This window comes from Solanum dulcamara, chromosome 10 (genome assembly GCF_947179165.1).
Source record: "Solanum dulcamara chromosome 10, daSolDulc1.2, whole genome shotgun sequence".
Taxonomy (NCBI): domain Eukaryota; kingdom Viridiplantae; phylum Streptophyta; class Magnoliopsida; order Solanales; family Solanaceae; genus Solanum; species Solanum dulcamara.
Genome location: NC_077246.1, coordinates 61,668,906 through 61,681,074, shown reverse-complemented (window position 1 = coordinate 61,681,074; position 12,169 = coordinate 61,668,906). Strand labels below are relative to the sequence as shown.

Here is a 12,169-nt window from a genome sequence, read left to right as displayed (position 1 = left end):
TAAATGTTAAATAGTAAATGAATTAGAAGTTCTAATCCATTTGAATTTGACTAATAAAAATAATATTTGAAATATTTAGATTTTAACATATTTTAATAACTACATATCGTAAGATTTATTTTTATAAATTCAATAATGATTTTATTATTGTGTGAGCATAATCACTAGTTTTTATATAAGAGGAGAGAATTATTTGAAGAAGTTTGAAATATCTAGCTAGAATACTATGTATGAAGAAAGACTAAATGAATTGACTATAAGAGAGTTATTTCATATGGTTTTCGTACTTATTTTCTTGCAATTGATAAGTACACAGAAAATATTGTTCCAAAGAACTTGTGTATAATCTAAGGCAAGCATTATTGGAGTTGAGGTAGGGGTAGGGGTGGAGGCGATGAGGGCTATGAGGGTGGTGTGTTTTTAAGGGTTGAGAGGAGACAATCATTATGGAATGCCACTTGTGCAATTTATTTACTCTATTTCTATTGAGAAGTCATTTCCTTATTTTTAAAGAATTTATTTTTAGAAGAAAATAGATTCCAAAAATTTGAATACATTTTAAGCTTGGACACCAAATAGTATGACTTAACGATCAATGCAGTAGGACTAGAACCATGGAAGACCAGGGTTTAAATTCCACAAAAGCGAAAAAGCTAGGTGATTTCTTTCCATCTTTCTAAAGCTCAGCTGGTAGAATTCCTGAAACATATGCTGGTGGTATAAAATGAGTACCCTATGAAAAAGTAAAAGTGCACGCAAGATGGTCAGAACATCATTGTTAATCCAACTCCTCAAAATCGAGTAACAAAGAACTAACCCTTTTCGTCATTATTTGAAGCGCACACTTTTTGAAGCCCATGGCTTCACCTATGAGGAGCCCCTTTCTTCACATAGCTTCATTGCTTTAAGTGACAAAGAGATGACTTTTAACAGCACTGGCTGTTATACTTCAAAAAAAAAAAAAGGCGCTTGGTCCAACACTTCACTTTTTCTTTGCTGCAACTCCATTAGAGAATTTCAATTGAACTTAGAGACATAATAAATCACATTCAACATCAATACTCTCAACGTCACAGTGATTTAAACTTTTATCATATAAGCTTGTATATGTTTCCTGTTAGTTTCAAATTTGACCATCCTAATTGAATGAAGCTGACCGGAAAGGACTTCACAAACAATTGCTTAGGCAACACATGGGCCATGAAGATTGTCACACTAATAGCACGCAAGCTTGATCCAACTCTTCGTACTGCCTGGCTTCCAAGTTAGTTCACAGGATCTGCGACAAGTGGCAAGGTTAATGAAGTCAATTGTGTGCTTGCTCCAATTTTTAACCACCAACATCTTTAACATCGATTCTGGATTTTCTCGCGCAAGGAATGTTGGGGCAATGATTGGAGTAAAAAATTAGAGTGAGAGCCAGTTAGTGCAGATCAGGCATAAGATCCAATAGTAGTCGGTTCTACCAGTTTTAGCACATACAAGATGTTAGTTTATGTCACTCCTACAGTACTGTAGCCTGGTAGTTTTTCGAGTCCCCTTTCATCAATTGTTTCTCTGATTCTTTCAGCATCGTCCCATCTTCCTTGTCTAGCATAGAGGTTGGACAAAATCACAAAAGGAACAGGGCTTTCTGGCTCCAATTCTGAGAGCTTTTTGGTCATTTCTTCTCCCATCTTAGCATTAGAGAATTGCTCAGAAGCTGCTAATAAAGAAGCAAAAACAGATGCAGATGGTTTGGGGATGAGCTGTAGTAGTTCTCTAGCTTCATCCAGCTGACCAGATCGAGCAAGTAGATCAACCATAATATTAAGTTGCTTTAGGGTTGGGGTTAAGCCAAAATCTGTGATCATCAAGCTAAAAACTTGCCATGCTTTCTCCAATTGTCCGATGTGGCTGCACACAGACAACATGCAATTCAAAGTTGCTGAATTTGGTTGTACTTTCTCCATTAGCATCAGAGAGAAAATTTCAAAAGCAGCTTCACCTTCCCCGTTCCTTCCATACCCTGAAATCATTACATTCCAGACAGCAGGATCATCATATTTTACTTCCAACTGATCAAAAACCTTCCGGGCCAAAGGAAATTGTCCACACTTCATGTACATATCAACGATTGCGGTGAAAATAAATTCATCAATAATGTTTTCCATCCTAAAAGTATATCCGTGAATCTCTTGGCCGAAACGGAATGAGGATAGAGAAGAGCACGCCGTCAGAAGACTAGTAATAGATTTCACACTGGGAACGACACCAGCAGAAAGCATTTTCCTGAAGAACATAAAAGCTTCAGCCTTTTTTTGCAACAGCAAAAACCCACTGATCATTGAATTCCATGTTACTGAATCTGGTTTCAATCCTTCCGATTCCAATTCCACGAAAAGCTCAACAGCTTTCTCTGATTGCTCATTCAACATCATTCCAGTAATCATCGAATTCCACGTTATCAAATTCCTGCTGCCACCCAACTCTTTGAAGATTTCATACGCACATAACCAGAAACAGCATTTCGAATACATATCTACAAGTGCAGTTCCCACCATTGTATGAGATTGTAACTCAATTTTCATAATAAGTCCATGAACTTGCCTACCAAACTCCACATTCTTAAGATTAGCAGTAGCAGAGAGAACAGATATTAAAGTCACTTCATTCGGTTCTTCGTCTAGTAACATTTTCTTAAACGCATCCAAAACCACTTCCTCCACCCCATTTCGCAGCATCCCTGAAATAAACGCATTATAGCACACCACATTCTTATTCTTAACCAATTCAAACAACCTCGTAGCAGAAACACAATCAACACAATTCAAGTACATACTCAAAATCGAAGTAACCGCATATATATCCATTTCCACACCAATCTTTATACCCCAAGAATGCATTTGAACACCATGATTAATATTTACACACCCTGATAAAACACTAGCTATAGTAACTGAATCCGGCCTAAACAATGAACCACTAAATAACCCAAACATCCTAAAAGCATCAACGTAATACCCATTTTGAGAAAACCCAGAAATGATAGCATTTAATGAAGCAATATTTCGTTGAGGAATTTCGTAGAACACCTTCAAGGCAGTGTCCACTAATGCAAATTTCATGTACATACCAATAAGAGATGTTGCTGCGTATACATCCGTGTCAAACCCGTATTTTATGAAAAGGGTATGGAGTATTTGACCTTGTGGTATAGCCCTTAGCTTGGCGCAGGCTTTGAAGAGACAAGGGAAGGTGAATTTGGTGGGACATAAAGAAGAGGAATGGAGGTGGGAATACAAGTTAATGGCTTCTTTGTAAAGTCCATTGGCTACCAATTTTGTTATTTGATTCTTCATGGATTACTCCCTTCATAGTAAGCATTAAATACTGAACCAATACTCTGAGGATGGAAAGAATTGTGAGCTGAAAATTCAGTTGCGGACCAAAATATGAACAAGAAAGTTGAAGAAAGTGGAAGACAGGAGTGTGACTTGGACAGGTACGGTCAACACCAACTCAACTCAAATTTATTTGGATCAAAATGAATTGGATAATGAATTATAGAATGGATCAAAACCTAATCTAATTTTTATAAAGTTTTAATTGGGTAATGAGTTAAGTTTTGATTGATGATACTCGGGACAGAGTTAACGATTGGTTGGAGGTTTGGAGACAAACTCTGGAATTCAAAGGGTTCAAATTGAGCAGGAGCAAAATAGAATATTTAGAATGCAAATTCAGTGGTGCAATTGATGAAGAGCACATAGAAGTGAGGCTTGCCACTCAATCTATCCCCCAAAGAGAAAGTTTTAAATATCTTAGATCAGTCATCCAAAGTAGTGGGGACATCGATGATGATGTCATGCATCGCATTGGGGCATCATGAATAAAATGGAGGCTTGCATCCAGAGTTCTGTGTGATAAGAAGATACCACCTAAACTTAAAGGTAAGGTATACAGAATGGTAGTTAGACTGTCGTTATATGAAATGGAGTGTTGATCAGTCAAGAACTCTCATGTTCAAAAGATGTATGTTGAGGAGATAAGGATGCTGAGAAGGATGTGTGGACACACTCGGAGTGTTAAGATAAGGAACGAGGTTATTCGGGAGAATGTGGGAGTGGCCTCTATGACAAACAAAACGAGAGAAATGAGACTAAAATGGTTTGGGCATATGCAGATGAGGGGTGTCGACGCATCAGTTAGGAGGTGTGAGCGGTTGGATTTGAGGGGTTATACAAAGGGATAGGGGTAGATCGAAAAAAAATATTGGGGAGAGGTGATTAGACAGGATATGACGCAACTTCATATCACCGAGAATATGACCTTAGATAGAAAGAAGTGGAGGTTGTGTATTAGGTAGAAGGATAATATGGGTAGAATGTTGTCTTGCCTTATGAGGATTTATGGTTGGTCTTAGGTCTAGGTGTGCAGCTGTAGTTGTGTTGTTATTGCCTTTTGATTATCACAATACTTTGTTAGTATTATTGTTCTTGTCTTGTAGAATTTGCAACGCTTTTCGTTTTAGCCATTATGTTATATATATTATTTTTCTCTCTTACTTAGGATTGATATTGTTGAGTCAGGGGTCTTTTGAAAACAACATCTCTATCTCCATGAGGTAGTGGTAAGATCTGCGTACATTCTACTCTCCCCAGACCCCACTTATAAAATTTTACGGGGTATGTTATTGTTGTTGTTTTAATTATAGAACGGGACAAAATCTATTAATGGGTTGTCAACTCAATTTTTAATGGATTGAAATGTGTTGAATTGAAATGGATTGAGAGTTAATAAATTGGTGAATCAATAACCCGCCTAAATTTAAACGGATTGGATGGATTGGGTGGGCCGGGTCGGAGCTAGAGTATACGATCTGAGCATTAACCCTGTAATTTTATCTTAAACTCTATATTTGTGTTTAAAATTCTTAATATGTACAAATAATCAAGAATCCAATAAGTTGCATTTTTTAAAAATACAAAATTTATAAACTTAAAATTTTGGCTACGTCTCTATTCGGGTTGAATTTGATTTTTCCATCCTTAGTGGATAGATACACATCTATATATAAAATAATTTTAATTATATATAAATAATATAATTTTTTATCGAATAAGATTTGGACCTTACTAGCGCCGCCCCCATGAAAATGGTTTGTTTTTAATTGTTTCAGGTCTCCCATTGTAGGAGAGATTGACTAGCGTTGGGAAATCTTTTATTATTATTTTGATAGGGATAGGATCAAAAATAATTTAGATTATGTGAAATTAAATAAAAATATTCTTAATTAATAGTATGATTCAAAAATATTTTTATCGTTAATATTTTGGTCAAGAAATATTCTTATTACTAATAATTTGATCAAAAAATATCTTTATTATTATTTAATAGATCAAAATGTCATTTTTCAAATACATATATTAATATTATTTTTTATTTTTAAACATATTCTATTTCTAATAAAAACTATTACTATTAAAGAACACAGTTTTTGTTTCGTTTTAAAAAATACATTTTAATTAATAAATAGGTATGAAATAATCTTTTTTCTTCTTAATCTCATTTTAATAATTAAAATAGAATAACTCCATGTACCTTTTTAACTGATATATATATATATATATATATATATAAGATTATAGTTACTCCATCATTAATTTTCATTTTGATAACGATAAACAAATTCTTAATAATATAGAAACTATTTTTAATTTTTGATTTTTTCTTAATTGAAGTAGAATAATTATTTTCTAATTAAAAAATCATCATTAGAAAAAGAATGTGTTTAAAAAGAAAAAAACAAAATATTTATTTGAAAAAAAGATATCTTTGACCCATTAAGTAACCATAGAATCATTTTTTTAATCAAACTATTGTTGGCAAGTGCATTTTTAGATCGATTTTTTTGAATAAGTGAGTTTGAATTCATGACTTTCTTTTAGGAATGAGTGTAAGATGTAAATCCATTAGCCTATCAAATATAAATAAATTTTTCATTCAAAAAAATAGTATTTATGAAAATTAATAAATTTTTATAAATATAATTATAAAATTTATGTATATAATTTATTATGGGTAAATCACCTAAATGTACAGTATTCAAAAAATATTTATCATATAGAACAACATAATTATTTTAACCATATATAACAAATTGTTTGAATTAAATTAACTCTCACCCGCTATTTTCTCTTCCCCTGTTTCTCTCCAAATTTGCTACACCAATATTCTCTCCAATCTTTTCACCCATAATTTTCTCCAAAATTAGGGCAATACTTAGCTTCATAGCTTCTCAACTACAACTTTCTACAATATTTGTACTCCAATTTTGGAATTAAGTGATGTGTATTCGGTGGAATCTCAATTCTCAGAAGAAAACTTTTTATTCTCCATAGACAAAAAGAGGAAGAAGCAAACATGAGCAACAAATAGTACGATATTCAACAATATTCATGTGAAATTTTCTCCATAATTTTTCATTTTTATTACTGATTTTTGTTTTTTTGATTGCAGCGATTACTTGTTTAAACTGTTGTTAATCGGTGATTTTTCTATCGGCAAATCTTGTCTTCTTCTCAGATTCGCCGTATGTTCATCTATTTAACTTTGATCTCCTATGTTTACAGTTTATTTGTATGTGTGAATGAATGTTTTGTGTTATATAATGATTAAGGCGTATGTTATTACAGAACAACAACAACAACAACAACCTAGTGAAATCCCACAACATGGGGTCTGGGGAGGGTAGAATGTACGCAGACCTTACTCCTATCAAGGTAGGACGGCTGTTTCCTGGAGACCCTCGGTTCAGTAAAAGCATAAATGCATAAAAAATATTAAATAAGAATAGAAAATTAAAAGCTTTATGAGAAAAACAACAAACAAATAACGAATAGATAACAAATAAATACAAATAAATAAATACAAATAACAAATAACGATTAAATAAATAATGAAAGCGTCACAGGTAAAATAGAGTAATCAAAGCATAGAAAGCAATAAATAATAACAGAAATAACAGAAATCAGAAGTCAAAGTGCAAGAGATCGTAATGCACTACTACACCTATGAATAGAGAAGAATAACGAGACTATGAACTAGCATTCTACCCTAATGTGGGTCCTCCACACCCTCCTATCTAAGGTCATGTCCTCCGTAAGCTGTAACTGCGCCATGTCCTGTCTAATCACCTCTCCCCAATACTTCTTCGGCCTACCCCTACCTCTTCTGTAACCATCCATGGCCAGCCTCTCACACCTCCGCACTGGGGCATCTGTGTCTCTCCTCTTCACATGTCCATACCATCTCAGTCGCATTTCCCGCATCTTGTCTTCCACCGAAGCCACTCCTACCTTGTCCCGAATAGCCTCATTTCTAATCTTGTCGCTCCTGGTGTGCCCACACATCCATCTCAGCATTCTCATCTCAGCAACTTTTATCTTTTGAATGTGAGAAGTCTTAACTGGCCAACACTCCGCCCCATACAGCATAGCCGGTCTAACCACCACTTTGTAGAACTTGCCCTTAAGTTTTGGTGGCACATTCTTGTCACATAGCACTCCGGAAGCGATCCTCCATTTCATCCACCCTACCCCAATACGATGTGTGACATCATCATCAATCTCCCCGCTGCCTTGCATGATAGACCGAAGAATGGCAAAATTTAGGTGAATGCAGATTTGAATCAGTTGAAGAATTGTGATTTCTGAGTAGAGATCTGTGACTACTTAAATGTTTGAATGGTTGAATGTTTAATTGTTTGAAGGTTTGAATTAGATTGCATACCTAATTCATTAGCGATACACGATTTGTATTCAATTGTGATTCAATATGAAAGTTTATTTTTGTTTCTACGTTTATCACAATTACTTGTTTACTTGTTTAATGTGTGTGTAATACAGTTTTTGTTCAAGTTTAATTCATTTTTTGTGGCCTACAAATCACTAAATGTTGGTTTCATTAGATACACATTTCATTCATATCTAATTCTCTTCTAATTCAAGTTTAATGTGTATGTAATACGTTTGTTGTTCAAGTTTAATTCATTTTTGTGGTCTACAGATCACTGAAGGTTGGTTTTGTTAGCTACATGTTTCATTCGTGTCTAATACTCTTCTAATTCAAGTTTAATTCATTTTTGTGGCTTACAGAGAAGGTTGGTTTTGTTAGCTACAAATTTTATTCGTCTCTAATTCTCTTTTAATTCAAGTTTAATGTGTGTGTAATTACTTTGTTGTTCAACTTTAATTCATTTTTGTGGCCTACAAATCACTGAAAGCTGGTTTTATTAGATACATGTTTCATTCGTGTCTAATTCTCTTCTAATTCAAGTTTAATGTGTGTGTAATACCTTTGTTGTTCAAGTTTAATTAATATACTGTGGAGAGGCAAGCCACTTTGCTAGGGAATGCACTAGCCAATCCGTGAACTGATCATGTATATGATCTTTCTCTTTTTTCTATCCATCCTCTAAGTACTTATTTTCTTTGCAGGGACATGTTTTTCCAGTTGTTATTTGATTAGCTATATGATCAGTTAAGTTTTTGATTGATGGATTTATATACAAGTATATAAAAAAGCTGAAGGTTCAATTCTTGCACTTTAGAAAAATCTTTTATGCTTATAATAAATATGATACTATATACAATACACAGAGACAGACATATATTTGTGCTTCATGGGAAAAACTTGAGAATTCACATGATGCCTGATGCTGACTAAGTTGAGTGACTTCAGTTGTAAGCCTGATAATAAGTTTTTCCTACTATATTACCCTTTATTTGGAATCTTTGTGATCTCTGCTTGTGTTTATATTTCTACTTTTCTTATTTGTTTGTCGAGAATATACTACTTTCTTGGTCAAAGTAACAACGACAACAACATAGCAAAACAGAACAATGGTTTAATTTCTAAATCAGCATTTTCATTGGAATCTTCAAAAAATATGCAGGAGAAAAATAAGGCTAATCTGGCTGTGCTACTTTACTTCAATGGCCGATAGGATTCTAGCAACAAGTATATTAATTACTTGGCAGATGGTGTACTGATAAATACCGATTCAATATTTGCTAGCCTCATTTCTGTGATTGCTGCTCAATTGTCAATAGATACATCAACAAGTAAAGTTAAAATTAGATATAAGATTGATGAAAGGTCTCCTCCAATTCAAATTCATAACGATATGGGAGTAAAAGTGTATATTGAAACACAAAGGGAACATAGAGATATGTCAAAATACCCTTTATGTGTCACAACCACTGAATCGGTCAACTTGGAGAGTGATTCCACCTTAATTCCACTATTATGTTCAGACACTTCAGAAGACATGAGGATTACACACAATTCATACTTTTCTAATGCATTTAGTGGTATCGGTGATGCGCTAGAGTTAATTGGCTTTGGATCATGTGAGGAAGTTGATGAGCAAGAAGAAATACAACCAGGCATCATTATTAACCCCAATCAATCTTTTTTTGAGAAAGATCAAGTTTATAAAAATAAATATGTCCTTACCAGTGCACTAAAAAGACATTCCATTCTTAAACACTTCAAATTCAATACAATGAGATCAAACTCAACATGGTAAGACTCAAATTCAAGTTAGTTTATACTATTGATTGTCTATTAATAATTTGTTTTCAACAACTATTCAATACAATGCCTCGGAGAAAACTGTACTTGGAATTTACGCACTTCAAGCGTGAATAAATCTCAAATGTTCGCTATTAGAGATTTTAAAAGCGAACACACGTATTTGTTGCTACATAATTCATTATCGGAAAGACAAGCAACAAACACAGTTGTTGGGAGTATTATTATTGCCAAATGTATTGATCCAGATGTCAACTACACACCAAGAGATATACAAAATGACATGTTACAAGAATATGGTGTGCGGCTCACAAATATGCAAGCTTGGAGAGCTAAAGAAAAAGCTCTTGAATTAGTCCGAGGTGATCAAGCTCAATCATATGCAAAGTTTCCAAGTTACTTTAACATACTAGAGGCAACTTACCCTGGTTCTTATATAAGATTGCACAAATCAGAGGATGATCATTTCCTATATGCATTTTTAGCTCTGTTTACATTGATAAAATGATGGAAGTATTGTAGACCAATTGTAGTTGTTGATGGAACTTTTCTAAAAGGAGCATACAAAAGGACAATGCTAACAATTAATACCTTAGATGCAGCAGGTGAGACTTTTCGAATACAATACTAATGCTTCTATAAATGAAATTCTAATTTGTATTAAAAGTCTACACAATGTATTAAAAGTGTATTACACATGAAATAAAAATGTATTAAACATTATACCTGATGCAGGGAGTATATTGCCTCTTGCTTATGCCATTCTTGATTTAGAGAATGATGCATCTTGGAGGTGGTTTTTTGAACAATTCAGAGAGGCATTTGGTCAAAGATCAGAAATGTGTATCGTTTCGGATAGGCATGCAAGCATTATTAAGGCAACTTCAATTGTCTATGATGAAATACCTCATTTCGCATGTATATGGCACTTGTTGCAAAACATAATAAAAAACTTCAGAAAGAGTCAGCAAAAGGTAACAAAATTATTCTATTCTATGGCAAAAACATACACCACGATAGAGTTTAATCAACATATGGAAATTGTTGAGAAGATAGACAAGAGGATTAAAGACTACTTGCTGAACATTGGATACAACAAATAGTCACGTGTTCATGCTCAGGTAAATAGGACTTGGATGATGACATCAAACATTGCAGAATCAGTCAATTCAAGAACAAGACATGCCAAAGTTCTTACAGTCTTGCACCTCCTAGAATTCATGAGACAACTTATTCAAAAATGGAATAACAATAACAGGTTAAAGGCAATATTTTCAGAATTTTACCTTGGGAAAAAGTATGAAAAAATTCTACAACGTAACAAAACTACATTGGAGAAATTAAGAGTATGGTATCTGTAAATTTCTTTTTGCTAATATTTTTTCTTCTGATTCACATGTAACATCTCTCTTGCTTATATTTTTTCTTATTTTTCATAGGTTAGGGAGATAAATGAATATGTGTATACAGTACTTGATGGCATTACACGATTCACAGTATGTCTTCAACAACGTACATGCACATGTGGGAGATTTCAATTGGATGAGCTGCCATGTCCACATGCTTTGGCTTTTTTAACAACAAAACACACTGGTTATGAAAAATATTGCTCTGATTACTACACAAGAGAGAATTTATTGTTGACATACCAGTTTCACTTGAATCCCTTCCCAGATGAAAGCACTTGGAATATACCAACACACGTTCTTGAAGAGATTGTACTTCTACCACTTGGAAAGAGACCTCCTGAGAGGCCAAATTATAAAAGACACAAACAATTAAGAGAAGATGGATTCAAAAAATCAAAAATAACATGCAGCTATTGTGGACAACAAGGTCACAACAGGAAGACTTGCAAGAATGTTAGGCCTTTGGATTAAGAATAAAGAATGACATTTGAAATAAAGAATAAACTCTGTTTGTTTTAGGGCATTAGTTTGCTACAATAATTCATTTTTTAGTTCAAGTTTAATTCATTTTTTGTGGTCTATATATCACTGAAGGTTTTTTCATTAGCTACAATTTTTATTCGTGTCTAATTCTCTTCTAATTCAACTTTAGTGTGTATGTAATTCATTTTTAGTTCAAGTCTAATTCATTTTTGTGTTCTATGGATTACTGGAGGCTTTTTCAATAACTACATTTTTCATTCGTGTTTAATTCTCTTCTAATTCAACTTTAGTGTGTATGTAATTCATTTTAAGTTCAAGTTTAATATCAATTTGGTGTTTCTGTAGATCACTAAAGACTTTTTCAGTAGCTACACTTTTCATTCATGTCGAATTCTCTTCTAATTCAACTTTAATAGCAATTCCAGGTAAACAGGAAGGAATCAGCCTAACCAAATCTGACTACACATTTTGTACTAATTTTGACAAGGCCTTGTTAGTTCTACTCTGTTTTTTTTACTTCTCACTTGCTTGACCTGGGGCTTCAATTGTATTTCCCCACATTCTGGGATATATGACAACATGTTAGGCTAGAAACAACTTCTGAATGTCAGAGGTGAGATATATCTAATCAAAACGAAGCTGATCATTTCAAGACAGGTTTCAGCTGCTTGTCCTCCTCAAGTGAAATCATTCCCAAA

The 12,169-nt window shown here is 33.8% G+C and overlaps 1 protein-coding gene and 1 pseudogene across 1 annotated transcript; one reads left to right on the top strand and one right to left on the bottom strand.

Annotated features, from left to right (window-relative positions):
• Positions 1-687: 687 nt before the first annotated feature.
• Positions 688-3,506, bottom strand: LOC129871747 (pentatricopeptide repeat-containing protein At2g02750). Its single transcript, XM_055946728.1, has one exon. It carries the CDS (start codon positions 3,339-3,341, stop codon positions 1,494-1,496), a length of 1,848 nt encoding a protein of 615 aa, XP_055802703.1. The 5' UTR covers positions 3,342-3,506; the 3' UTR covers positions 688-1,493.
• Positions 3,507-10,418: 6,912 nt separating this feature from the next.
• Positions 10,419-11,459, top strand: LOC129869853 (uncharacterized; annotated as a pseudogene).
• The last annotated feature ends 710 nt before the right edge of the window (positions 11,460-12,169 follow it).